Below are 25,912 nucleotides of genomic sequence, written 5' to 3' on the forward strand. Positions count from 1 at the left end.
ACAATTAACATCGGTTTTCACCTATAACCGATGTTTATTGTATACTATTTACATCGGTTCTAAAACCGATGTTAAAGTAAAAATACTAAATACGTCGCCCCCAGAAACATCGCCACAAAAGCGATGTAAATGGGGTAAAAAAACCGATGTCAATGAGACTTTTTCTACTAGTGTAGCAGTGCTTAATTTATATATCCCATATTAAAACATATAAAGCAGGCCCGTGAATTTTCACGGGTTTAAACCTAGTTAACATTAATTCAAATTATCATTTTAAAAACATTAACATTACACAAAATTTAACACTTCACAAAACTACTACTAACTATTACTAATTAAGCTAATTAAGCTACTATTAACTACTACACAAAATTTAACAATTCACAAAAAACTATAACAAAATGGCTTATATCCTAATTCAACATGCATCAACACCAACTAATACTAATTAAGATAATTAAACTAATTAAACAAAAAAAATTAATTAAAAAGAGATTAAAAATACCTAATTAATTTTACTAATAAGTAAAAAGGAAGGATGAGAAAGAAGGTGGAGGGGTGGATGGAACCGGCGGCGGCGGTGACCGGCAGTGGTGGACGGCGAAAAGGAAAAAGGAAAAGGAAAAGGAAAAACAAGAGATAAATGACAAACCTGGAGTGGTGGTCGGCGGTAGGAGAGTGGTGGTGGTGTGGTGGTGGTGGTCGGCGGATTTGGGGAGATTTTAAGTAAAAAATCGATTTGGGGGAGAAAGTAAAATGACGATGAGATGTTGTCGCGGTATTTAAAAGACTCCTGACGGAAATACCGTCAGGATTCCGCTATTTTGGAAAGTCCTGACGGAATTTCCGTAAGATAAGTCAAACTTTTGTTTGACTAATCTGACGGAAATTCCGTCAGGATTGTCCAAAAAAGCGGAATCCTGACGGTATTTCCGTCAGGACTTTTCTCTCAATTATTGTTAGTTGGGCAATAATTGAGGGGAAATAGATTGACGGATTATCCGTCAAAAGGTGCATAAATCCTGACGGCTTTTCCGTCAAAACAAAATGGTGCCTTTGGATTTTTAACGCGCCAGTATTATCTGACGGATATTCCGTCATTATTGAACTTCTGATGGATTTTCCGTCACAAATCCGTCAATATTTTTAGATAACTGACGGACTTCAAATTCCGTCACATCTACCGTCAGTTTTCCGCGTTTTTTTTGTAGTGCCTATGGTGCAAGTTTTTGAAGAACAGTACAATAGACTTATTTACGAAAGATGGCACAAAGTATGTGACTCCTTCATGATCTTCTTCAAAACGGGTCTCTAATCTTGGAACACACGAACACTTCCTCATTCGCCGTAATGAGGGCACCGGAGTTGGAGGAGCGTCGACCCAATTTTGCATATTATGCGTCAATAATAAGCAAAATGACCCAGTATGTGACTCCTTCATGATCTTCTTCGAAATTGGTCTCTAATCTTGGAACACAACCATTGCACCAAGTTGTCATACTTATCTATGAAACAAAACAAAACAAGCTGTAAAATTCACAAAACGAGGCCTATAAGATTCACAAAATAATTGAAAGAGCAAAACATGTGATTTCTAACACTTAGAAGCAAGTTTCAGAATATTGTCTTTTAGGTTCACAAAACAAGCTCTAAGATTCACAAAAAAGTGCCTGAGATTCACAAAAAAAGGAAAAGAGCAGCAAAAGGTGATTTTAACCACTTATGATGACCAAGTTTAAGAATATTGTCTTTTAGTTTCACAAAATAAGCTCTAAGATTCACCAAAAATGTATGAGATTCACAAAATAAGGAAAACAGCAAAGAAGGTGATTTCTACCACTTATTAAAAAGTTTAACAATATTATCTTCTAGTTTCACAAAACAAGGTTTGAGATTCACATAATAAGGAAAAGAACAAAATCAGTAGCATCATCACAAAAATCGTCTTTAAGAGTCAATCAACCAATTCTTACATTCACACAATTAGGTCCTAGATTCACAAAATGCAGATGAGATGTAGCTACTGAAAACTCAAGCAACAATACATTTAAAAAGACAGAGTAGCTAATGAAATTTTGTAAAACATCCGAAAATGAAACAGCATCCAAAGAACGATAAGATAATTCACAAAACCATACGCAAGCTTCCAAAAACTGGCAATATAGAGATGAAACTACTAAAATTGAACGAAATAAGCAAGATAATCGAAATCTATTAAAAAAATGGAAATGAACATACGAAAAAGAGGAGAAATCGACTTCAATTGATTTTATACATTCCTACTGTGTTCAGTTATGCTAAAAAAACGATCAAAACCTGCATAATAACAAGGAAAAATTACAAATAACCAACACGTATTTGCGTATTTTTACAAATAACCACCATGTATTTTAGTTTTTACAAATAACCCCCATACTTTCAGGTATACTCCCCAATCACCACCGTATATTTGACACGAGACTTATTTTTTTATATTTTCCGACTCTTTAATTAACGATTTACGCGTAATTCCAATATTACCCTCATTTAATTAGCCTTTGCATAACATTTTTTCCAATTCATCACCCAAATAACACATTTTCCCCAATTCAATTATGGAACCCTAGATCCCCAAATTCATATAATAAATTTCCCCAATTCATTTGCTTCCCACTTCTCAATTATTTGCTTCCCTTTTGTGTGTTTGAATGTTGGTGGACTTATAAGAAGTAGTGAAGTACTTTGTACAAAAAATTGTTGGGAATTTGTTGATGGAGATGATTATGTGCAGTAATTTGCAAACAACAATGAACATGCATAAGTAAACTAATACATTTCAAAGAATACTGCCCTTTATAAAAGTATACAGATCATGCTGCCATTTATAAAACCAATCGGGAAGCTCAAACTCCATTGGACTGGCCAATTGTTTTACCAATTTATTAAAAACATTCCCAATCTCGTTCTCTTCACCCGGCTGATTTGAAAGAAAAGAATTGATAAATTTAAGCCACAGGACTGAGGGAAACGGAAAGGGTAAATTGTTCTTACATAAATGAGGGAAATGTTGTGTTATTTGGGGATTTAGGGTTTCTTAATAGAATTGGGGAAAATGTTGTGTGATGAATTGGGAAAAAATGTTGTGCAAATCTAATTAAATGAGGGCAATATTGGTATTTTACGTAAATCGTTAAATGAAGAGTCGGAAAATATGAAAAACAAGTCTCGGGACAAATATACGGTGGTAATTGAGGAGTATACATGAAAGTATGAGGGTTATTTGTAAAAATCAAAATACATGGTGGTTATTTGTAAAGATACGTAAATAGATGGTGGTTATTTGTAATTTTGGAAATTGTTTTACCAATTTATTAAAAACATTCCCAATCTCGTTCTCTTCACCCGGCTGATTTGAAAGAAAAGAATTGATAAATTTAAGCCATAGGACTGAGGGAAACGGAAAAGGTAAATTGTTCTTACATAAATGAGGGAAATGTTGTGTTATTTGGGGATTTAGGGTTTCTTAATAGAATTGGGGAAAATGTTGTGTGATGAATTGGGAAAAATGTTGTGCAAATCTAATTAAATGAGGCAATATTGGTATTTTACGTAAATCGTTAAATGAAGAGTCGGAAAATATGAAAAACAAGTCTCGGGTCAAATATACGGTGGTAATTGGGGAGTATACATGAAAGTATGGGGGTTATTTGTAAAAATCAAAATACATGGTGGTTATTTGTAAAGATACGTAAATAGATGGTGGTTATTTGTAATTTTGGAAATTGTTTTACTAATTTATTAAAACATTCCCAATCTCGTTCTCTTCACCCGGCTGATTTGAAAGAAAAGAATTGATAAATTTAAGCCACAGGACTGAGGGAAACGGAAAAGGTAAATTGTTCTTACATAAATGAGGGAAATGTTGTGTTATTTGGGGATTTAGGGTTTCTTAATAGAATTGGGGAAAATGTTGTGTGATGAATTGGGAAAAATGTTGTGCAAATTTAATTAAATGAGGCAATATTGGTATTTTACGTAAATCGTTAAATGAAGAGTCGGAAAATATGAAAAACAAGTCTCGGGTCAAATATACGGTGGTAATTGGGGAGTATACATGAAAGTATGGGGGTTATTGGTAAAAATCAAAATACATGGTGGTTATTTGTACAGATACGTAAATAGATGGTGATTATTTGTAATTTTTCCAAAATAACAACAATAATTTGACGAATTAAAGAAGTTGATTGAAAATTTTGGTGAATAATACAAAATGAAAGGAGTATGAATCGAAACTTGAGAAAGTAGATCGAAAATACCTAATTTGCGGATGATAACGACAGTAGAAAGGCTAATGATAATGGCGGACGAAAACCTCACTGATGGGATAATGGCGAAGACAGAAGTGAAATTGGAGCGTTGGATATGGAGTTGAAGAGAGAGAGAGAGAGAGAGAGAAAGAGTTGGTGAATATGAGTCGGTGAGAATGAGGTGAGATTGAGAGTAAATTGGTTAGAATTATATAGGGACACGTGGCATAATCTGGTGAGTCTATAATTTTTAAATCCAATGGTTTAGAATGAGTCTAGCCGCCTCACCCTAAGAAGGGTGTCTCACATGATTCAATTTCTAATACTAATAAGGTTTAACCACCAACATATTGGATATTTTGTGAATTATGTATATATTTTAATATTTTATCCTAGAAAAAAGCAACCGTATCGGATACCGTATATCCGGTTTCATATTTTGCCGATCCTTATCCGATACGGTTTTTAAAGAATCGTATCGGATATCCGGAAATTCGTATCGGATATCCGGAAATCCGTATAATTAAATTCATATAACGTATCGGATACGTATAATAAAACCGTATCGTATAATTTTGCTCAGCCCTACTCTTCACAATGACATAATGTCTAATGTCATACCAAAAAAGAAAAAGGGCAACCGTACCTTATGAGGCTTGATTTTATTCCTTAGAGCAGAGCATGCCAACCTTCTTATCCTGACAGTTTCTTGATATGCCAAGATTTTCCCAGATCCTCATTCCTCATAAGCTTAGCTTGTCAACACAATTTTGGCTTTTGCCTCCTTTCAGGGTTGTTTTCTATAACGCGGAAAACCAGCGGCTGCTGCTGCTGCTGCTACTTGGTTTCAAGAATGTAGAATCAAAATCTTATGTAGTACAGAACCAACCAGAAAGACTAGTATATCAATGATCAATCTAGAAGCATTACTAGCTCGAAACTACGTGGAGAGAGAAGTAGCCTACCAAAAAAAAGGAATAAATTGAATACAAGTTGACAGTCCATTCATATTGTCAGCAACAAAGCTATAGCGTATACATTATTATTATGACAGTCCCGAGATAAGCACATTAACTCAAAACTAAGTGGAGGGAAAGATAAACAAGGGAATCCTAAGTTGGACTCGGGGAAGCTTGGACAAAGTTTAGACATCTCACATTAAGCAGTTCTAAGATCATCGTGGAGGAGACAGGCTGGCAAATCAAAAACTCACAGTCAAGGTCGCGGAACTTGAATATATGGCAGTGTAGGAACAATACCAATATTACAATATTATGTGGTGACTATTTTGAAATAGTACCAATAATTTGTGACATAATTCCTGATTAATAGTCAAGATGATCTCAAAAACCATTTTACTTGGCATAAGTGAAAGGGTAAGTAGCGACAAATATACAAAAACAGAAAGACGTCCTAGACAGTTTCCCAGACGCCTTTATAAGCAAACGGACATGATTTTTGTACATAATTCATATCATATATCCAACATGTTAATGAGGGTACAGAGATAATCACTGGAATAATCTGATTAACAGTATGATAGTTTCATACTGTTAATCTGATGTCCAAAATGCAAAATGCAATCGTATAATATCTCAAAGTTAAAGTTGAGCATCATGATGTTTTGCCCATAACTGATTTAATGATAAGAAATGCAGGAACTTACAAATTATGATTCTCACAGTACTTGCTGTACGTTCGATTATTCCTTTGAGCAGTATCCTGATAAGCAGATCATTGCCTTTGAGGATCATAATATGGCCAATCTAACTTGGCTCTTGGCTTCTCAGTGGGTTGTTTTTCAACAACAACAACAGCTTATATTCATCACAAATGCTGCTGAGAATCAAAACACATGGCTTCAATAAGATCAAATTAAACTTTTTATGTTTCGGGAAAAGCTGGAAAGAATCAGTTCAGTTGCAAACGTTCATGTCAACACATATTTGACATCATGAGCCGACTTCATTTGGCCTTACCTGAAAGGAATAACATGTAGATTAATTAGTACTCCGTACATAATTAGGTGCATCCTCTCATTTTTGTACGGAGTACTAATTAACCTTCAGACACAGTCGACGCTTACTAAAGGAATAATGGACAGTTTTTCCCACACAAACAAATGCTATACTCGAGTCCAAAACTGGAAAAAAGTACCACAGGATAAAGGCACTGTCAGCAAATCTAAGGGAATAATGAAGATATTGGGTGAGCATCATTCCGTACCTTTTTCAAGCAAATTGTCAAGCATAGATCGTTGACAAAACTTAACACTTACACAATCTTATAAATAGAGAGCATGGGAGCTCATATTAGAGTATCACACAACATTCTTGCATTACAACACAACAACAACAACAACTACTCTTACATTTCATTCTTCGCTCTCAATTCCTAATCTTTCAAGCAATGGAAGTTGTGAATCATTTGGCAAATCAACATCCTGTAGTAATGTTCACAAAGAGGAGTTGTTGCATGAGTCACTCAGTCATGCAACTAATGAGCAGCTATGGAGCTAATGTGACAGTTTATGAGCTGGAAGACTTGACAAATGGTCAAGAAGTTGACAAGGCGCTTCAACGACTAGGGCTAAGCCCGACTGTTCCAGCTGTTTTTATAGGCCAAAAGTTTATTGGCGGTGCTAAGGAAATGATCAGCTTAAAGGTCCAAGGAAGACTAATGCCACTGTTGAAGGAGGCCGGAGCTATCTGGGTCTAGAATAATAATACACGGTTCCCAAGAAATATTTACATCCATTTTTCCTTCAACCAATTTATGTAGCAAACAGTTTCAAGCTAAGATTGCTATGAGACTGACCCATATTTAGTATAGTTATTTGCTTATTTCATGATTTCGGTTTTTAGTTGGTTAATGCTGAAGGCGAGGAAATTTAGTTAATCAAGTTGGTTCATATGGTAATAACATGAGACCATCTCTTAGATGACTAATCGCTTTAGCTTGGAAGAAGCTAGTTTGTTTTGCTGCTGCAATCTTTATCCTTCATTTTTAGTATGATGGGAAGATATATCATATATGTGTACTACTGTACATTAGAGTAAGCAGATACTCAATTTTGTTGTCCTTGTAAGTTGTAACTTCAGAATAAATGAACTTTTTTCTGCAACACTATAGTAATTCCTCTGTCCTGAATTCCAATTCTACATTTTGCTCAAGGATATGTTCAGTTTTACAGAATTACTAAGGCCATTAGTGCATACAAAATTGTGATTAAGAAAATGGATGTCGGAAAGTGAAAAATGATACCAATGGCAATACGCAGTTTAAAACACTATAACAGGAGAGAAAAACGAAAAATGAAAAAGAAAAAAATAGGAAGCTACTTTACCAAAGCATATGAATAATTAGGAATGCACAGTCAGCAAATTGGATTCAGAAGAATGTTACGCTTAGTTTTCATCACTTAATGTAATGTTTCAAATGATAAGAACTTGCTAATTAAACAACAAAATCATGATAATCAGAAAAAAGAGTGAACTGAAACAAGAGGAAGGTCAAAGAAATTTATATCATGATAAATGTCAAATCTACAAAAAATTTAAGAACATTTGAAGGTAGAGCTGACAAACAATGACACTACTCGAAAATCCGACACGAATCCGACACAAAATTAAGGGATTTGAGTTGAGACTTAATGACCCATTTATGTAATTCGGTCGACATAGTAAACATCCTCTTAACAATGTCTAATCTTAGCAAGCAAATGACTCGAAAATTCTGATTCTAGCCGTACCTTATGGCGCTTGATTTTATTCCTTAGAGCAGGCAAAGTTGTTTTTATCCTGACAGTTTCTTGATAAGATTTCTGTAGATCCTCAATAGCTTTGTCTGTCAACACAATTTTAGCTCTTGGCTCCTACAAGGGTTGTTTTCTGAAACACAGGAAACCAGCAGCTTCATTGCTTCAAGAGTGTTAGATGCTCGATATCTAGTTGCATTATTCATGGTATGAATCTGATGTGCGCAATTAAATCATATAATCTCTCTTACTTAATCTTAAGGACAAAAGGTACGGTAAAGGTGAGGGCCATGATTCTCACCGTACTTGATGTATGCTCAGTTATTCCTTTCATCAGGCATAATTCTTACCCTGTCAATTTCCTGGCAAGCAATTCCTAGCTTTAGAGGATCATAAGACGGCTGATGTAACTTGGCTCTTGGCTTCTTAGAAGGTTGTTTTTAAAAGCAGCAGTTTTATTTCATCAGGAATGCTGAGAATCAAAACAACTGGCCTCAGTAAGATCAATGAAAACTTTTATGTTTCAGGATAAGCTGAAAAGCATCAGTTCAGTTGCAAACATTCATGCAACACATCTTTTAGGAACTTCATGAGCTGATTTCACTTAAATTTGGCTGAAAGCAATAACATATTAACATGTACTCCCTCTATCCCCATCATTTGTACTGTGATGCTCGGACTTGGATACGAGGATCTGACACGGTACGGATCCGAGTGTCGGATCCTTGAAATCTCAAAAACAAGGACTCGGATACGAGGATCCAAATTTAAATTTGGACTCGGCTAATTTTTATTTTTTCTGAAAAAATTGATTATTAGTTAAAAAAAAATCAAAGAAAAGAAAGGAAAAGTAGTTTCTTCATGTTTAACATGAATGAAGACTTTATTACAACATTAAATTCATGTCAAGATCACTCCTGATATAGGGCTGATGTACAAAACAGAGGATATGAACAAAACACTCTCACACCGAAGGATCCGATTTCTCATAGAAGGATCCGTCAAGGATCCATGTCCGGATCCTGTCCACCGGATCCACAGGGTCAAGTGAAGAGTCCGAGCATCACAGCATTTGTATACCTTTTATATTTTTTGCTGGGGGTATTTTAGCAAAGGTAAACAAATGATTGAACGGAGGGAGTGTATTAGTACTCCGGACATAATTAGACATTGGTGCATGTCATTTTGGTACGCAAAGATAGAGTATATGATCACAAATTCAAAACGATTTAAAGCGCTACGGGTCAGATTGAAACTCACTTCCTTCGTCCCAATCATTTGTTTGCCTTTGATTAAAAGACCTTCACAAAGAATATAAATGGTAAACAAATGACCAAGACAAATAAAGTGAGTAATTGTTAATATGGTGCCTACAACTCTATATAGAAATAACTTATCCGAGGTTGAGTTGAGGAAGGACTAGAACCACCACCACGTTTGGGTATCTCTTTTTTCAAGAAACGCCATTGATGCTAGCGTGTTAGGCGGAAAAACAACACACTAATTCAAAAAATTGGAGAAATGAGCAATCCAACTAGAGACATCTGCATCATTCAAAGACTAACTATTTTTTTGGTGTAAAGGGAGCCACAAGGGCAAATATGTTGCTGAACCCGGGTCATGAGTACCACCTTTCATGACTTTACGCTAAGTAGCTGACATCTACATTCAAAGATGAACTATGCAACACCTTGCCATCTACTCTTCAATAAATAATTAACACGGTATTAGTATTAGCTTTCATCTTCTAAATTCTGATCTACAAGACACATGAATGAATCAAATTACCATGTCTTCTTCAGCGTTGGAATGTGAAAATCAACAACTAAGTCTAAAAATATTTGTTTTATTTAAAAACTTGGCTAACTACCGCAGAAGGAACTACAGACACTTTTGCTAATCATCTATATTCTATACATACATAATACTGTTTTCTAGTATGCCCACACATACATATGATCTATGTTACATTGACACTTCAAATGAGCTCCTGTACCCATGTCGGACATTGGTATAACACAACGGCACTTCATTTTAGACCAAAAGCTCGTCAATTTTTCATAAAATAGACGAGTCCGACATTTGGGTACGCACCCGTGTCCAACCCTTCAAATCGAGTTGAAGTAACATAGCATAGCATATGATAAGTCTAGTCTAAAACTCCAGAGCAAACTTGAGAAAAGTTCCAGAGAATACAGGCACTGTCAGAAGATCTAAGGGAATAATAAAGATATTGGGTGAGCATCATTCCTTACCTTTTTCAAGCAAATTGTCAACCATAGATCATTGACACATCTTAACACTTACTTATAAATAGAGTATGGGAGCTCATATTACACTATTGCAAAACCTTCTTGCATTATTCCTGATTTATTCTTACAATTCCTTCTCTTCTCTTCTCTTAAACTCGATTTCTAATTAATACAAACAGATTCAATCTTTATAGCAATGGAAGTTGTGAATCATTTGGCAAATCAACATCCTGTGGTAATGTTCACAAAGAGGAGTTGTTGTATGAGTCACTCAGTCATGCAACTTATGAGCAGCTATGGAGCTAATGTGACAGTTCATGAGCTGGAGGACTTGTCAAATAGTCGGGAAGTTGAGAAAGCGCTTCAACAACTAGGGCTAAGCCCGACCATTCCAGCTGTTTTTATAGGCCAAACGTTTATCGGTGGTGCTAAGGAAATGATCAGCTTAAAGGTCCAAGGAAGACTAATGCCCTTGTTGAAGGAGGCCGGAGCTATCTGGGTCTAGAATAATGCTATGCAGTTCCCAAGAATTATTTACACCCATTTTTCTTTCAACCAATTTTCGTAGCACACAGATTCATGATAAGATTTCTATGACACTGACCCATATTTTGTATTAGTGATAAACATTAATCACAAATTCTTGTTTCAGACGGCTACTTTTTGTCTGAAGCTTCAGACGGGCATATGTGATCATTTTATGGTTAAATGTAACCATAATGGCATAGTCAGTGTTACAGCTTATGCTAACTTGTTTTTCAATAGTGGTCACATTTGACTGTAAAATGGTTACAAAATCTCGTCTTATTACTCCAGACCAAAAATGGCCTGTCAGACAACAGACAAGACCAACTGAACAATAATATTTATAATTGTATCATGTGCAAAATGCTATCAAATTTGAACAGTGCTCTAACAATCTAATTTCGAGATTATCTAACATGTTAACAATCTTGGGTCAAGTTTTATTTCTTCATTTCTACTCCCCTCAATTATGCTTACCAAACAAACGAAAATTATTTTCTTCATAATTTTTGATAGAATTTTCATCGTAGTCAACTAAAAACAAATTAATGTGCATGACACAAAGCGGCATACATTCAAGTATTCAACCCCCTATCTCATCTTATGCATGAGATTTTAAGGCACTAGATTAATGATGTTATTTGAAGGAGAAATAAGTATGTTTTAAAACAGTAGTGATCAGTGGTGGAAGCAGGATCTTCATCTAAGGGGGCACAATCGATTTTCGTGGTCTGTATTTAAAAGTTAAAACCATAAACGAGAAAACTAGAAATTAGTAAAATACATAGCTAACGCAATTGAACCAGGACGATTATAATAATACCACGGTCCACGGTACGAATTTGAAAAATCATTAACATAAAATCTATTTTTCTTGCACAAATGTTGATAATTTTTTTGGCTTAATCAATGAATTAAAATTTGAATGTCTATATTTCATTAGCTACTTAAAAATGTTTTTACTTGCTAGATAGACATGATTATGGTGTCAAAATGGTCTTAAGTTTAACTTTCATATAAATGGTGAGGGTTCATATCCTACTAACTTCTAAATTTTTCTTAAATTAAATTTCCAATGTTGAAATAAGTTGAGAAAATTTATTTAAAAACATGTGCTAAATAGGTTGTTAAGTTGAACTTCCAAGGTTGAAAATAAGTTAAGAAAATTTATTAAAAACAATGACATGTGCTAAATGGGACTTGAACCCAGGAGACCTCGGAAGAAAATCCACACTTGTCCTGCTACGACACTTTGAGATCCATGGTCTCTACAATAGCTTTTAATCCCCTATATACTAAAACAATAGGAATTCTCAAATTTTTCCCTTCAAAATGCATTTTCTTAAATAAGGAAACTAATGACAATTAGGTGCATTAACTAAATAAGGAAACTAATAATTACTAATGATTTATTTCATTAAATTATTATCTTTTCATTAAAATTAATATTTTCATCATATTATATTATTTTCACTAAACTCTAAACTATAATCTTTAATTAAGATAAAATAAAATAAATAAAAAACTATAAATTGCTAAATCTTTTATTGATGCTACTTAGAGAATCACGTGACCCATACTCCGTATAAAACAAAATTGTAAATCGCTATTATTATTTTTGTGACAGAAGTTTTTGAGAAAATTTATAATTTGAAATAATTAGCTTTGTGGTAACAAAAATATTTTCATTAAAATACATTTCAACACATTACTCAATTCTTTTAATTTATTTTCGATTCCAACTTTTTGTTGTGGGCAAAATATAATGATGAAAAATGTCAACAATTAATGGGGTACCAATTTTATATAAGTAATTTACTAAAAATAAAATTCTCTATATGCCGTGCAATAATTGCACGGGCTCTAAACTAGTATAAGTATTAAATCTTCATAAGTCAAGTGGGGCACGTGCCCACCCGGACCCTCCTAAATCCGCCCATGGCAGTGATCCTCTTCACAATGTGACATAATGTCTAATGTCATAGCCAAAAAAAAAAAAAAAAAAAAAAAAAAAAAAAAAAAAAAAAAAAAAAGCAACTCAAAACATTCTGATTCTAACTGTACCTTATGAGGCTTGATTTTATTCCTTAAGAGCAGGCAACCTTCTTATCCTGACAGTTTCTTGATATGCCAAGATTTTCCCAGATCCTCATTCCTCATAAGCTTAGCTTGTCAACACAATTTTGGCTTTTGCCTCCTTCCAGGGTTGTTTTCTATAACACGGAAAACCAGCCGCTGCTGCTACATGGCTTCAAAACTGTAGAATCAAAATCTTATGTATTACAGAACCAGAAAAACTAGTACCAGTTTACTAGTTTAGGAACAGAGATCTCAGTCAAGGTCTCGGCACTTGAATAACACAATTGGCAGTTTAGGAACATTGAAACAATACCGATACTACAATATTATGGGTTGGTGACTATTTGGAAACAGTACTAATAATCTGTGACATAATTCCTGATTAATAATAACCAAGTTGATATCAAAAACCATTTTACTTGGCATAAGTGAAAGGGTAACCCAGAAAATAATAAAAACAGAAAGACGTCCAAGACAGTTTCTCAGACGCCTCTATAAGCAAGCGGAAATGATTTTTGTCAAGCGTGTAATCCTGATATAAAGTACTCTGTATACAATAAATCAAACTGCATACTAAAGAGAGAAGGTTTTTGTACATAATTCATATCATATATCCAACATGTTAATGAGGGTACAGAGATAATCACTGGAATAATCTGATTAACAGTAGAATAGTTTCACACTGTTAATCTGATGTCCAAAATGCAAAATGCAATCACATAATATCTCGGACTCTTAAGTGCAAAGGACAGAGAAGTTAAAGTTGAGCATCATGATCTTTTGCCCATAACTGATTTAATGATAAGAAATGCAGGAACTTACAAATTATGATTCTCACAGTACTTGCTGTACGTTCGATTATTCCTTTGAGCAGCTGTAATACTTACCCCGTCAGTTTCCTGATAAGCAGATCGTTGCCTTTAAGGATCATAAGACGGCCAATGTAACTTGGCTCTTGGCTTCTCATTGGGTTGTTTCCAAACCACAAGTTATATTGATCACATATGCTGAGAATCAAAACACATGGCTTCAATAAGATCAACAAAAACCTTTATGTTTCAGGAAAAGCTGGAAAGAATCAGTTCAGTTGCAAACGTTCATGTCAACACGTATTTGACATCATGAGCTGACTTCATTTGGCCTTACCTGAAAGGAATAACATGTAGATTAGTACTCCGTACGTAAAGACATTGGTGCATGCTCTCATTTTGGTATGTTAAGATATAAACGATCACAACACGTCATCATATCAAAACTTTTTATCAACGAAATCCATTGACTCTTAGTCTCTTGCACAATAACATGAATAACAAAGCCTTGATCCCAAAATGATTTGAGTTTGAGTAACATAATTCGTCGTATACAACTGTTAGTGTGAAGTGGGAAGGCAATGAAATAATGGACTGAAAAGAAAACATGGTTGTCATTGGTGTTGACGTAGAAATGACACCCAAGTCTAGGCTGAGGAAAGACCAAAACCACCACCTGGCAAGGCGATCTATTTTCCCAAAAAACACCACGGACGTTGCCTGTTCAGCGGAAAAACAACAATACAACAACATTAAAATAAGGCCTTGAGGGCTCCCGCAAATTGCAAGCTCGGGGGAGGGGGTTTGGATGTACGCGGTCTTACCCTTGTATTAGCAACACGGATTGTTTCCGAATGACCCAAGATTAAAATTGCGCCGAGAATTGCATCAAATAGCGACTACTTCACAAAGAAAAGAAGTCCAGCCAATTCAATGAGTCAGTTTGCTGTATTCCATCATAATAAAACCAAAGAATATTGAGTCTTGGCTTCATTGGAAATGGAAATGGAAAAACAAAACACTAATTCGAAAAAATTGGAGAGAAGCGGAATCCAACAAGAAACATCTTCTTCATTCAAAGACAAACTATGCAACTCCTTGCCACCTATTCTTCAATATATAATTAACAGAGTATTAGTATTAGCTCCTCATCCTCTAAATTCTGATTTACAAGACACTTTAATGAATCAATTTACCATGTCTTCTTTAGTGTTGGAATCTCAATCTCAATAGCCAACAATTAAGTCTACAAATATTTTATTTGGTCTGTTTACAAACTTGGGTAACTAGCAATGTTCTCCTTTCTTTGGGTACGGTAAAAAGAAGACCAAGGGGATGGAACAACCTTCAGACACAGTCGACGCTTACTAAAAGAACAATGGACACTTTTGCCCACACAAACATATGATATACTCGAGTCCAAAACTCTAGAGAAAACTGGAAAAAAGTTCCACAGGATAAAGGCACTGTCAGCAAATCTAAGGGAATAATGAAGATATTGGGTGAGCATCATTCCCTACCTTTTTCAAGCAAATTGTCAAGCATAGATCGTTGACAAAACTTAACACTTACACAATCTTATAAATAGAGAGCATGGGAGCTCATATTAGAGTATCACACAACATTCTTGCATTACAACACAACAACAACAACAATTCTTACATTTCATTCTTCGCTCTCAATTCCTAATTAATAGAAACAAGTTCAATCATTCAAACAATGGAAGTTGTGAATCATTTGGCAAATCAACATCCTGTAGTAATGTTCACAAAGAGGAATTGTTGCATGAGTCACTCAGTCATGCAACTTATGAGCAGCTATGGAGCTAATGTGACAGTTTATGAGCTGGAGGACTTATCAAATGGTCGAGAAGTTGAGAAGGCGCTTCAACACTTAGGGCTAAGCCCGGCCGTTCCAGCTGTTTTTATAGGCCAAAAGTTTATCGGTGGTGCTAAGGAAATGATCAGCTTAAAGGTCCAAGAAAGACTAATGCCATTGTTGAAGGAGGCCGGAGCTATCTGGGTCTAGAATAATGCCACACGGTTCCCAAGAAATATTTATACCCATTTTCCTTCAACCAATTTTCATAGCAAACAGTTTTATGATAAGATTGCTATGAGACTGACCCATATTTAGTAGTAGTTGCTTGCTTATTTCATGATTTCGGTTTTTAGTTGGTTAATGAGTATTAAGGCAAGGAAATTTAGTTAATCAGGTTGGTTCATATGGTAATAATATGAGACCATCTCTTAGATGACTAATCGTTTTAGCTTGGAAGAAGCTAGTTTGTTTTGCTGCTGCAATCTTCATTCTTCATTTTTAGTATGATGGGAAGATAAATGTGTACTACTGTACATTAGAGTAAGCAGATACTCAATTTTGTTGTCCTTGTAAGTTGTAACTTTAGAATAAATGAACTTTTTTCTACAATACTATAGTAATTATCCAAATGCTACGTTTTGTTCGGTTGATCAGCTGACTTTGAATGTGGTTCAAGGATATGTTCAGTTTTACAGAAACACTAAGGCATTTAGTGCATGCGAAGTCATGATTAAGAAAATGGATGTCGGAAACTGAAAAATGGTACCAGTGGCAATACTCAGTTTAAAACACCATAACAGGTGAGGAAAAGGGAAAAAAAAAATAGGAAGGTACTGTACCAAAGCATATGAATAATTAGGAATGCAACATTCAGCAAATTGGATTCAGAAGAATGTTATGTCAAATTTTCATCAGTTATGTAGTACAGAGTACATGTTTCAAATGAGAACAACCTGATAATTATTAATTAAACAACAAAGTCATGGTAATAAGGAAAAAGAGTTATTGAAACTAGAGCAAGGTCAAAGAAATTCATATCATGTGCATAAATATCAAATCTACAAAAAATTTAATAACATTTGAAGGTGGATTAAGAGTCATTCTTTATCAGGAAATAGAAATTGACCCAATTTTCATTGTGATCATCAGAAATCAAAAATAGTGTTTCCGATACAAGACTACATACATTCAGCCCCAATATATAGTCACAGACATAAGACTTTAAGGCATTCGGTACTATTGTCGTTAGTTATGTTATGGCGTTCTTTCTGCAAGTATCAAACATAGTAATGATCCTCTTAACAATGTCTAATCTCATAGCAAGCAAATGACTCGAAAATTCTGATTCCAGCCGTACCTTCTGATGCTAGATTTTATTCCTTAGAGCAGGAAAATTTTTTATCCTGACAGTTTCTTGATAAGGAAAGATTTCTGTAGATCCTCAATAGCTTTGGCTGTCAACAGAAATGTAGCTCTTGGCTCCTACAAGGGTTGTTTTCTGAAACACAAGAAACCAGCAGCGACATTGCTTTAAGAGTGTTAGAATTGAATATTTAGTAGCAATAATATTTAGGGCAACTGATGATAATCAATGGAACAATCTCACCGTACTTAGTGTACGCTCGATTATTCCTTTCATCAGACATAATCCTTACCCTGTCAATTTCCTAACAAGCAATTCCTTGCCTATGAGGATCATAGGACGGCGGCTGATGTAACTTGGCTCTTGGCTTCTTAGAAGGTTGTTTTCAAAAGCAGCAGTTATATTTCATCAGGAATGCTGAGAATCAAAATACATGGCCTCAGTAAGATCAATGAAAACTTTTATGTTTCAGGATAAGCTGAAAAGAATCAGTTCAGCTGCAAACATTCATGCAACACAACTTTTAGTAACTTCATGAGTTGATTTCACTTAGATTTGGCTGAAAATAATAACATGTACTCCCTCCGTCCCAATCATTTGTTTACCTTTTATAGTGTTTGTGAGGGTATTTTTAGCATAGGTAAACAAATGATTACCTCCCTCCAGTTGGCATCCGCCCTATGCCTGCGGCCTGCTCTATCGCAGTAATTAAGATAGAGTATATGATCACAATGATTAAAAATAATAGTGCTATGGGTCAGATTAAAACTCACTCCCTTCGTCCCAAACTCCCAATCATTTTGCCTTTGCTAAAATACCCCTCATAAGAATATAAAATGTAAACAAATGACAGAGACAAAGTGAGTAATTGTCAATATGGTGTCTACATAGAAATAACTTATCGGAGGTTGGGTTGAGAAAGGACTAGAACCGATGATAGCATATGATACTCTAGTCCAAAACTCCAGAGCAAACTGGAGAAAAGTTCCAGAAAGTGCAAGCACTGTCAGAAGATCTAAGGGAATCATAAAGATATTGGGTGAGCATCATTCCTTACCTTTTTCAAGCAAATTGTCAAAGCATAGATCGTTGACACACCTTGACACACAAACATTCCTATAAATAGAGAGGATGGGAGCTCATATTAGTGTATCACATAACATTCTTCCATTACTCCTGATTAATTCTTACAATTCATTCTTCTCTACAAACCCCGATTCCTAATTAATACAAACAGGTTCAATCTTTCGAACAATGGAAGTTGTGAATCATTTGGCAAATCAACATCCTGTAGTAATGTTCACAAAGAGGAGTTGTTGTATGAGTCACTCAGTCATGCAACTAATGAGCAGCTATGGAGCTAATGTGACAGTTTATGAGCTAGAGGACTTGTCAAATAGTCGAGAAGTTGAGAAAGCGCTTCAACGACTAGGGCTAAGCCCGACCGTTCCAGCTGTTTTTATAGGCCAAAAATTTATCGGCGGTGCTAAGGAAATGATCAGCTTAAAGGTCCAAGGAAGATTAACACCATTGTTGAAGGAGGCCGGAGCTATTTGGGTCTAGAATAATGCTACACAGTTACCAAGAATAATTTATACCCATTTTTCTTTCAGCCAATTTCGTAGCAGACAGTTTCATGATAAGATTAGAATGAGACTGACCCATATTCTGTAGTAATTTATTTGCTTATTTCTTGATTTCGGTTTTTAGTTGGTTAATGAGTATATGGGCGAGGATTTTAGATGATTAAGTTGGTTCATATTATTATAATATGAGACCATCTCTTACATGAACATCTCTTCATCCTTCATTTTTAGTAGGATGGGAAGATATATGTTTACTACATTTGAGTAAGCAGGTACTCAGTTTTGTTGTACTCGATATTTTGAAATAAATGAACTTTTTCTAATCCTATGTCAGTTCCCCTGTCTTGAAATTCGATACTACATTTTGTTCAGTTGAAGAACGGATTTTGAATGCGGTTTCAAGAATATGTTCAGTTTGCGGAATCATTAAGGCCATTAAGGCATTAATTAGTGCATAAGAAGTCATGATTAAGAAAATAGATGTCGGAAACTGAAAGAAATCAGTGACAGTGAACAGTTTAAAACACCATAAATGGACAGAAAAAGGGAAAAAAAAAAGTGGGCGTGAGAGGGACAATAAGAGAATACACTTCTATTGGGAATGCAACATTCAGCAAATTGGATTCAGAAGAATGCTGTATCCGAATTTTCTTCACTTATGAAGTAGGGAGTACATGTTTCAGATGTCAAGTACTAGCTTATTAAACACCAGAGTTATTGAAATTAGAGGCATATCAAAGAAATTGATATCATGTGCATAATGAGATCAAATCTTTGGAAAAACTTAGAACTTTTACAGTTGGGTTAACCGTCATTCTTTACTAGGAAATAGGAGTTTTAACACAATTATCATTCTGAACAATAGAAATCAAATATAGTGATTTCATTACAAGGTTGCGTATATTCAAGCCAATATCACGTCATAAACGTAAGACTTTTGAGTCATTGGGTACCATTGTTATTTATGTTGTGACTAACTTTCTGCAAGTAGCAAACAAAGTAGTCACCTCTTCACAATGTCTAATCTCATAGCAAACAAATGACTCGAAAATTCTGATTCTAGCCGTACCTTATGACGCTTGATTTTATTCCTTAGAGCAGGCAAAGTTGTTATCCTGACAGTTCTTGATAAGAAAAGGTTTCTGTAGATTCGTAAAAAATTAGTTTGCCAACACAATTTTGGCTCTTGGCTTCTTCAAGGGTTTTTATCTATAACACAGTGAACCAGCAGCTACGTTTCTTCAAAAGTGTTAAAATAAAATGTTTTGTTGGAACTAGGAAGAATACCAGTATATGTATATACTATGGTGCCTTCTGAGAAAATTTAACTTACTGAAGATGGAATATGACCATTTGTTTGAAGACATTCTCAATTGGGAAATGAGGCCATTAATTCTGACATGTATGGAGATCAATGTTCAATTTGCGACAAAATTCCTGATTTGTAGCCAGGATGATCTCAAAGGTCAAAGCTAAATCCTTGGCATAAAGGTTACCCAAAAACTAACAAAAGACGGGTGTCGGCAGTTTCTCAGATACTGTCATAAGCAGTGAAAGATTCAGTGGAGTCAGGAGAGTGTAATACAATATATCAAGCTACATTCCGCGGAAGAACAGGTTTTAGTTCATATCATAAACCCAACATGTTCATTAGGCCATATGATGATAATCAAAGGAATAATCTGATTAACGCGTGTCAAGAAACTGGAATAATAGAATCAAATTGCCACATTCATTGTATGAATCTGATGTACGCAATGAAATCGCATAAAATCTATGACTTTATCTTAAAATTAAAGAATGAAGTTAAAGGTGAGCGTAGTGATCTTTTGCCCATATCTGATTTAATACCAAGAAATGCAGGAACTTACAAATTTTGATTCTCACCGTACTTTCTGTATACTCGATTATTCCTTTGAGCAGGCATAATCCATACCCTGTCAGTTTCCTGATAGGCAGACCATTGCCTCTGAGGATCATAAGATGGCTGATGTAACTTGGCTCTTCGTTTCTTGGGAGGTCGTTTTTTAAACCAGCAGTTATATTTGATCAGGAATGCTGAGAATCAAAACACACGGCTTCAGTAAGATCAATGAAACTTCTTATGGTTTAGAGAAAAGCTGAAAAGAATCAGTTCAGTGGCAAACATTCATGGCAACTCATCTTATAGTAAAATCATGAGCTGAATTCACTTGAACTTATCTAGAAAGGAATAACATATTGATTAGAACTCCGTCCATTTTTGGACATTGGTTCATGCGCTCAATTTGGTCTGTTTAGATGTAAATGATCCCAACACGTATTATCAAATTCTATAATATGATGGATTTTTTTCTCAATGAAATGCCATCGACACGAATAACGAAGCCTTGATTCCAGAAGGATTTGAGGCTGGTAAAATAAACCGTCGTATTGAACTGTTAGTATGAAGGCAATGAAACAAGGGACTGAAACTAAAACCTGATATTATTAGTGTTTTGAGTCGGATCAAAGCATAATTGTCAAAATGCTGCCTATGAGAAATCAACTTATCCGAGGCCAATGACTAACAAGAATCACCACCAATCGTCGCATTCTCTATTCCTAAGAAACGCCATGGGGGATAGTGTGTTTACAATGGGAACAAATCAACAAAACATTAAATAAAAAAATGGAGAGAAGTGGAATCCAACAAGAGTACTCTTAATCATTCTCGGACCAACATGCCACATCTTGCCACCTACTTTTCAGTATGTTACTGAAGAGCTAACATAGTATAAATATAAACTCCTCTTTGTAAGACACTTCACTTAATCAATTTCCCATGTTTTCTTGAGTGTTGGAAACTCCAATTGTTAACTCCAATTGTTAACAATGATTGTTGTATTTACAAATTTGGCTAATAAAAGATGTAAAGAGAAAGCTTTGGTCGAGTTGGTGAAGAAGTTAATTCACTTGCTAAATTTAACTTTTTCCCCAAACCATGCACATCATGCGAGCATACAGGTTTTTAAGAAACATACCTCACAGACTAGCAATTTTAGTCTTTGCTCAGCCTCGGATAAGTCCATCCTATGGGACACCATTTTGAAAATTGAATTCCAATCCAACCCAAAACACTAAATCTTTATTTTAAACCATTATTTTAAATAATGTTCATTATTTCAGTCCAACTTCAGTAGTTCAGTTATGATGTCCCAAAGACCACAGTCAATGGACCAAAGTTCATATTCTAGACTTTAGCTAGTAGCTGTCGTGCTTTGACATCATACAATTCTGAGTTCAGATTCATTGTGGATCATCCAAAACAGATCTCTGTGTTTGAACACACGGATATCCGAGCTGTGGCCTCATTTGTGATAACCAAAGTTCATTTTCTGTCTTTCAGTAATATTATTGTCGTTGTTGTCATGTGTGTCAGCATGACAGACACAGAGTCAATTAGTATTCATAATTTGACACGTCCTTACAAATCAACAAAGATGAACCAAAGCTATGGCCTTTAGCTATATTCCAGATGCCTACGAATTACTTTTCTAGCAAGAATTAAAAGTGGGATAATCCTATATGCCACCATGCATATGCAATTGTAGCACTACTCTCAATCACAAAGCCTCTTAATAAAGCTTAAAGGGTATGCAATGTCTAGACCTTATAATACTTTGAATGTAGAAATGAATTGTACCTTATGTGCGGCTGATAAAAGAGTTCAACTTCTCATATCAGAAATGCATCAGCATCACGTAATGTAATCCACATTGCTTTCTAAATTTGCCATGTTTTCATAATCAATTAGTTGTCAGTCACCATCTTCTTGCAATCCTGCCATAAGAAAAACAATAGTCAATCTGCAACAAGATATCGAAGCAACTAGCCATATAACACTGACCACCATGGAAGCTCTTTATACTTTTGGCTAATACATCCATTTGACGCTCAGTTAATTTCCTGAAAGACCACAAAGCATAGCAAATGTGAGACGTACAATTAATATAGATTGGATTCAATGTATAAATGGCTAAATACTTGGTACATAAACCGGTCTCAATAAAACACTGTAAAACCATCTCTTTTGAGAATATGTGTTGACCAATGCCCACATTCCGTTTCTTGATAACATCTACAAAGTTCTAGAGCAAACTGTGTCCATAGCAGAAAAAGTATTTCTGCCAGCCAGGCCACTATAAGCCCGCCGGAAGATCTTATGGTATAAAGAAATTGTGGCAAGAATTATTCCATACACTACTTTTTGAGGAAATTTACAGGGAAAAAAGTTATCACTCACCAACCTACACAGGCTTATAAATAGGGACCTTAGGGCCAGATAAATACCCACAACAAATCCAACAAAACGAGCAACAAAATCAGTTCAAATTACCACACCAGAGCCTTAATTTCCTGCCCTTCTCTGCTCTTCTCAGACCAACATTAGAGCCTCAATCTCTTGCCCTTCTCCACTCCTCTCAAGCCAACACTGCAAAGTTTTAGCCATGGAAACTGTAAACCGTTTGGTGGAACAAAAGCCGCTAGTAATATTCACCAAGAGCTCGTGCTGCATGAGCCACTCAGTGAACCAGCTTTTAAGCAGCTATGGAGCTAATGCAACAGTCTATCAGCTGGATGACTTGCCAAATGGTGAAGAAGTTGAGAAAGCACTTCAAAGGCTAGGTTTCAAACCTAGTGTTCCAGCTGTTTTCATAGGTCAAAAGTTTGTTGGTGGAGCTAAGGAGATCATTAGCATGCAAATCCAAGGAAGACTCACGCAGATATTGAAGGAGGCAGGAGCTATATGGGTGTAGAAATTTACATAAAGATAACATCAGAACTTAATTTCCTTGTTTTTTTTTCTTTTTTTTTTTTTTTTTTTTTTTGAGGGTGTAACATGCATGGAACACTGATCCTCCTTGTTTAGTAAGATTGGAGGATATTAAATGTACTATACTAGTTCAAAAAACTACTAATAATTAATTCACGGTACATCTGTTATACAGAAACAGAACTACAGTCCATGAGCCACATCCCAATAATACGCTATTGTATTCCATAATACTGCACAGTTTACTCTTAATTGAGGCATGTACAAATGATATGTACTACAAAGCCTGGAAAAATTAAGCCAACAAAGCAGCCATAAGTACATTGGACAGGAAACAAACACCGACCTCAATGGAGACTTGTTTTGGTGTTACAATAACATCATTTCTTACCCCTCAATACACTCCAAAAAAACAGGAGGATTTTGTCAGTCAAGAAAATCATAACACGCAATAGAAGATTTTTAGACAACTATAGTTAACAATCGACTGATCGCTGATATTAAGCATGCTAGCAAGTTACAGCAAAAATTTATACGTGTACTGTTATTACAGAACATTATGTTTTGCATTGACTGTTAATATTAGAAGAGTTTCTCGAGAATGCAACGCCAGAAGTTATTTCCTGATAAGTTACAGCAAACTTTACAGTAAAGATTCGAGGAAACAAAAAGATTTATGTGCATGTATAAGAAATGAACATTACAAAGATAGAAGGTTGGATGTAACATCTACATGTTCTTTTAAAATTGTCCCTCGGTTACAGCCTATGGATTATATATATCAAAATGCTTCACTAAAGAAACACAGTTCTTATATTTTGAAGTAGCATTTGATCGAAGCAAGGTCCATTGTGGGTTACTCAGAAACAGTCACAAAGGGGTATGTTCCGTACATTAGTCCCCTTAATCGACCTTAGGCAAGCGCCTTTGAGACACTTGGATAATGTAGCTTATTAGAATGAGTAGACTAATGGAACTCAGAAACCTATTTTTTAGGGCAATGCATCTTACAAAATCAGCCAATGTTTTGTTCAGGTAAAGAGATCAAAGAAAGTAAAAGGAAAATTAACAACAAAGCAAGCAACAGTGAGATACAGAGAAAAAGGAATAACACTATAACAGCCATGTTATCCAGATCCTAATATACAGTCCCATTTTTTACACTTGATACATTAAGCACACAGTTCCGAATAATATAGAAAATTAAGAATGGCGCCATTAGCACAATGCTTGTGTATGTTAAGTATGTGTATACTGATGATAATTTTGCCCTAATTCTAGTGTGTTTCGTTAGAAACCTTCACCTCGCCACAAATTGAAGGAAGAAAGTATAAATGAAGTTATATCATAAACTTCGCAAGTCGCAAATGGTGAACCTTTGGAGAGCCTTAAAGGTTTAGTTGTTTGTGATGCAAGGAAAGGACTTTGTGTTTATACTAGTTGCTTAGAAAGAGATGAGAATATCTCCAAGAGCATGAAACTATATCCGTGTTGTCGTACCACCAGATCACTAGGCAAGCATATATGTACTACATTCCTTTTTGGAAACCATGTTTTATTGTCAAAAGTAAGAGTAATTATTCCTACATTATGTTGGCCCTTAGCTTCATTGAAAACTACTTATATAACATCGGATCTGCAATAACATCCCCAAGGGCTAGTATGCAGTTTTACCTCTGTGTTTTAGATTGCATTCTCAAACCCATGATGAAAATTGTAACGAAAATTCATTAAGTGGCTCCTACATTTTTTTGACTCATCTACTGGCTCCTAATTCACAATGCCAAAAGCGCACAAAAGCTTAGTGATACACATTGATAAATCAACATATCACGAAATCAAAATATGGTGACTATTTTAGCTCCAAAGGAAATAAGACACAAGAAAAAATAAAAAGGAGAGATTGGTTTTAGAAAAGAGATCAGATGAAAGCAAATTTCTAAAAACTTGAGTTAAGATTATAGGAAGGCAAAGATTCTGATCCTTACCTTTTCATTTTCACTGGGTGCACCATACCCTTCATAAATGTTTGTTCCTCCTAGCAAACCACTGACCAACATATTGAAGTATTTCACTATCATCAATAACAGCACCTGCAGTGACAAATCAAACATATATATGAATAATGGAAAATACACGAGAACAAAGGATAAAGCTTACAGCTAAGAAATGAAATTAAGGGCAGAAATTAATCGTAGATCCACATTAGTGTATAAGTATCCCTAACACTAACTGTAGTATGAACTGGTGTCTAAAGAAGAGGGGAATCGCCAATCGCAAGTGTCTTGCGAATCCCTTTTACCGATACAGTTAACTGTTAAGCATAATGGACCTCTATTTCATGAACAGACTAAGTTGCAATAGTGTAGAGTAAATAATTTCCAAGGAAGTTTATTTCAGCTCTTTGATTATAGACTCATAAGAGCAGCTACATATTAGTAAAGATTGATCCTCAACAACCACCTTTCCTAGTGCTTTATAGTTTATACTTTTGAATGGCACTTCACATAATTTCAGCTTGTCTAATCCAAAAGATGTTTAGAAGAAGCTAGCAACAAGGAACCCAAAATAAAAGGCTTTACATACTAATCATGAGGCAATCAACTACTCCCTCCATTATTTTATATATGATGTTTTCG

The 25,912-nt window shown here is 35.2% G+C and overlaps 1 protein-coding gene and 1 long non-coding RNA gene across 2 annotated transcripts; one reads left to right on the forward strand and one right to left on the reverse strand.

Moving 5' to 3' along the window:
- Positions 1 to 996: 996 nt before the first annotated feature.
- On the reverse strand, positions 997 to 25,912 carry LOC141602713 (uncharacterized). The gene is made up of 16 exons (XR_012524634.1): positions 25,737 to 25,912; positions 25,262 to 25,366; positions 22,743 to 22,931; positions 22,143 to 22,405; positions 19,548 to 20,536; positions 17,185 to 17,309; positions 16,887 to 17,027; positions 14,533 to 14,610; positions 13,722 to 14,428; positions 12,885 to 13,077; positions 8,038 to 8,515; positions 6,658 to 6,729; positions 5,953 to 6,265; positions 4,933 to 5,120; positions 2,239 to 2,316; positions 997 to 1,505 (listed from the first exon to the last, which is right to left on the reverse strand). It is a non-coding gene; the product is annotated as an uncharacterized LOC141602713 (long non-coding RNA).
- Positions 22,931 to 25,022, forward strand: LOC141602700 (monothiol glutaredoxin-S6-like). The gene has a single exon (XM_074422842.1). The coding sequence runs from the start codon at positions 22,948 to 22,950 to the stop codon at positions 23,254 to 23,256; it is 309 nt and encodes a 102-aa protein (XP_074278943.1). The 5' UTR covers positions 22,931 to 22,947; the 3' UTR covers positions 23,257 to 25,022.

The sequence above is a fragment of the Silene latifolia genome, chromosome 1 (genome assembly GCF_048544455.1).
Source record: "Silene latifolia isolate original U9 population chromosome 1, ASM4854445v1, whole genome shotgun sequence".
Lineage (NCBI taxonomy): Eukaryota > Viridiplantae > Streptophyta > Magnoliopsida > Caryophyllales > Caryophyllaceae > Silene > Silene latifolia.

Bases quoted from the DNA above. Each gene is read 5' to 3' on its own strand.
- LOC141602700 (XM_074422842.1), top strand. From the start codon at position 22,948: ATGGAAACTGTAAACCGTTTGGTGGAACAAAAGCCGCTAGTAATATTC.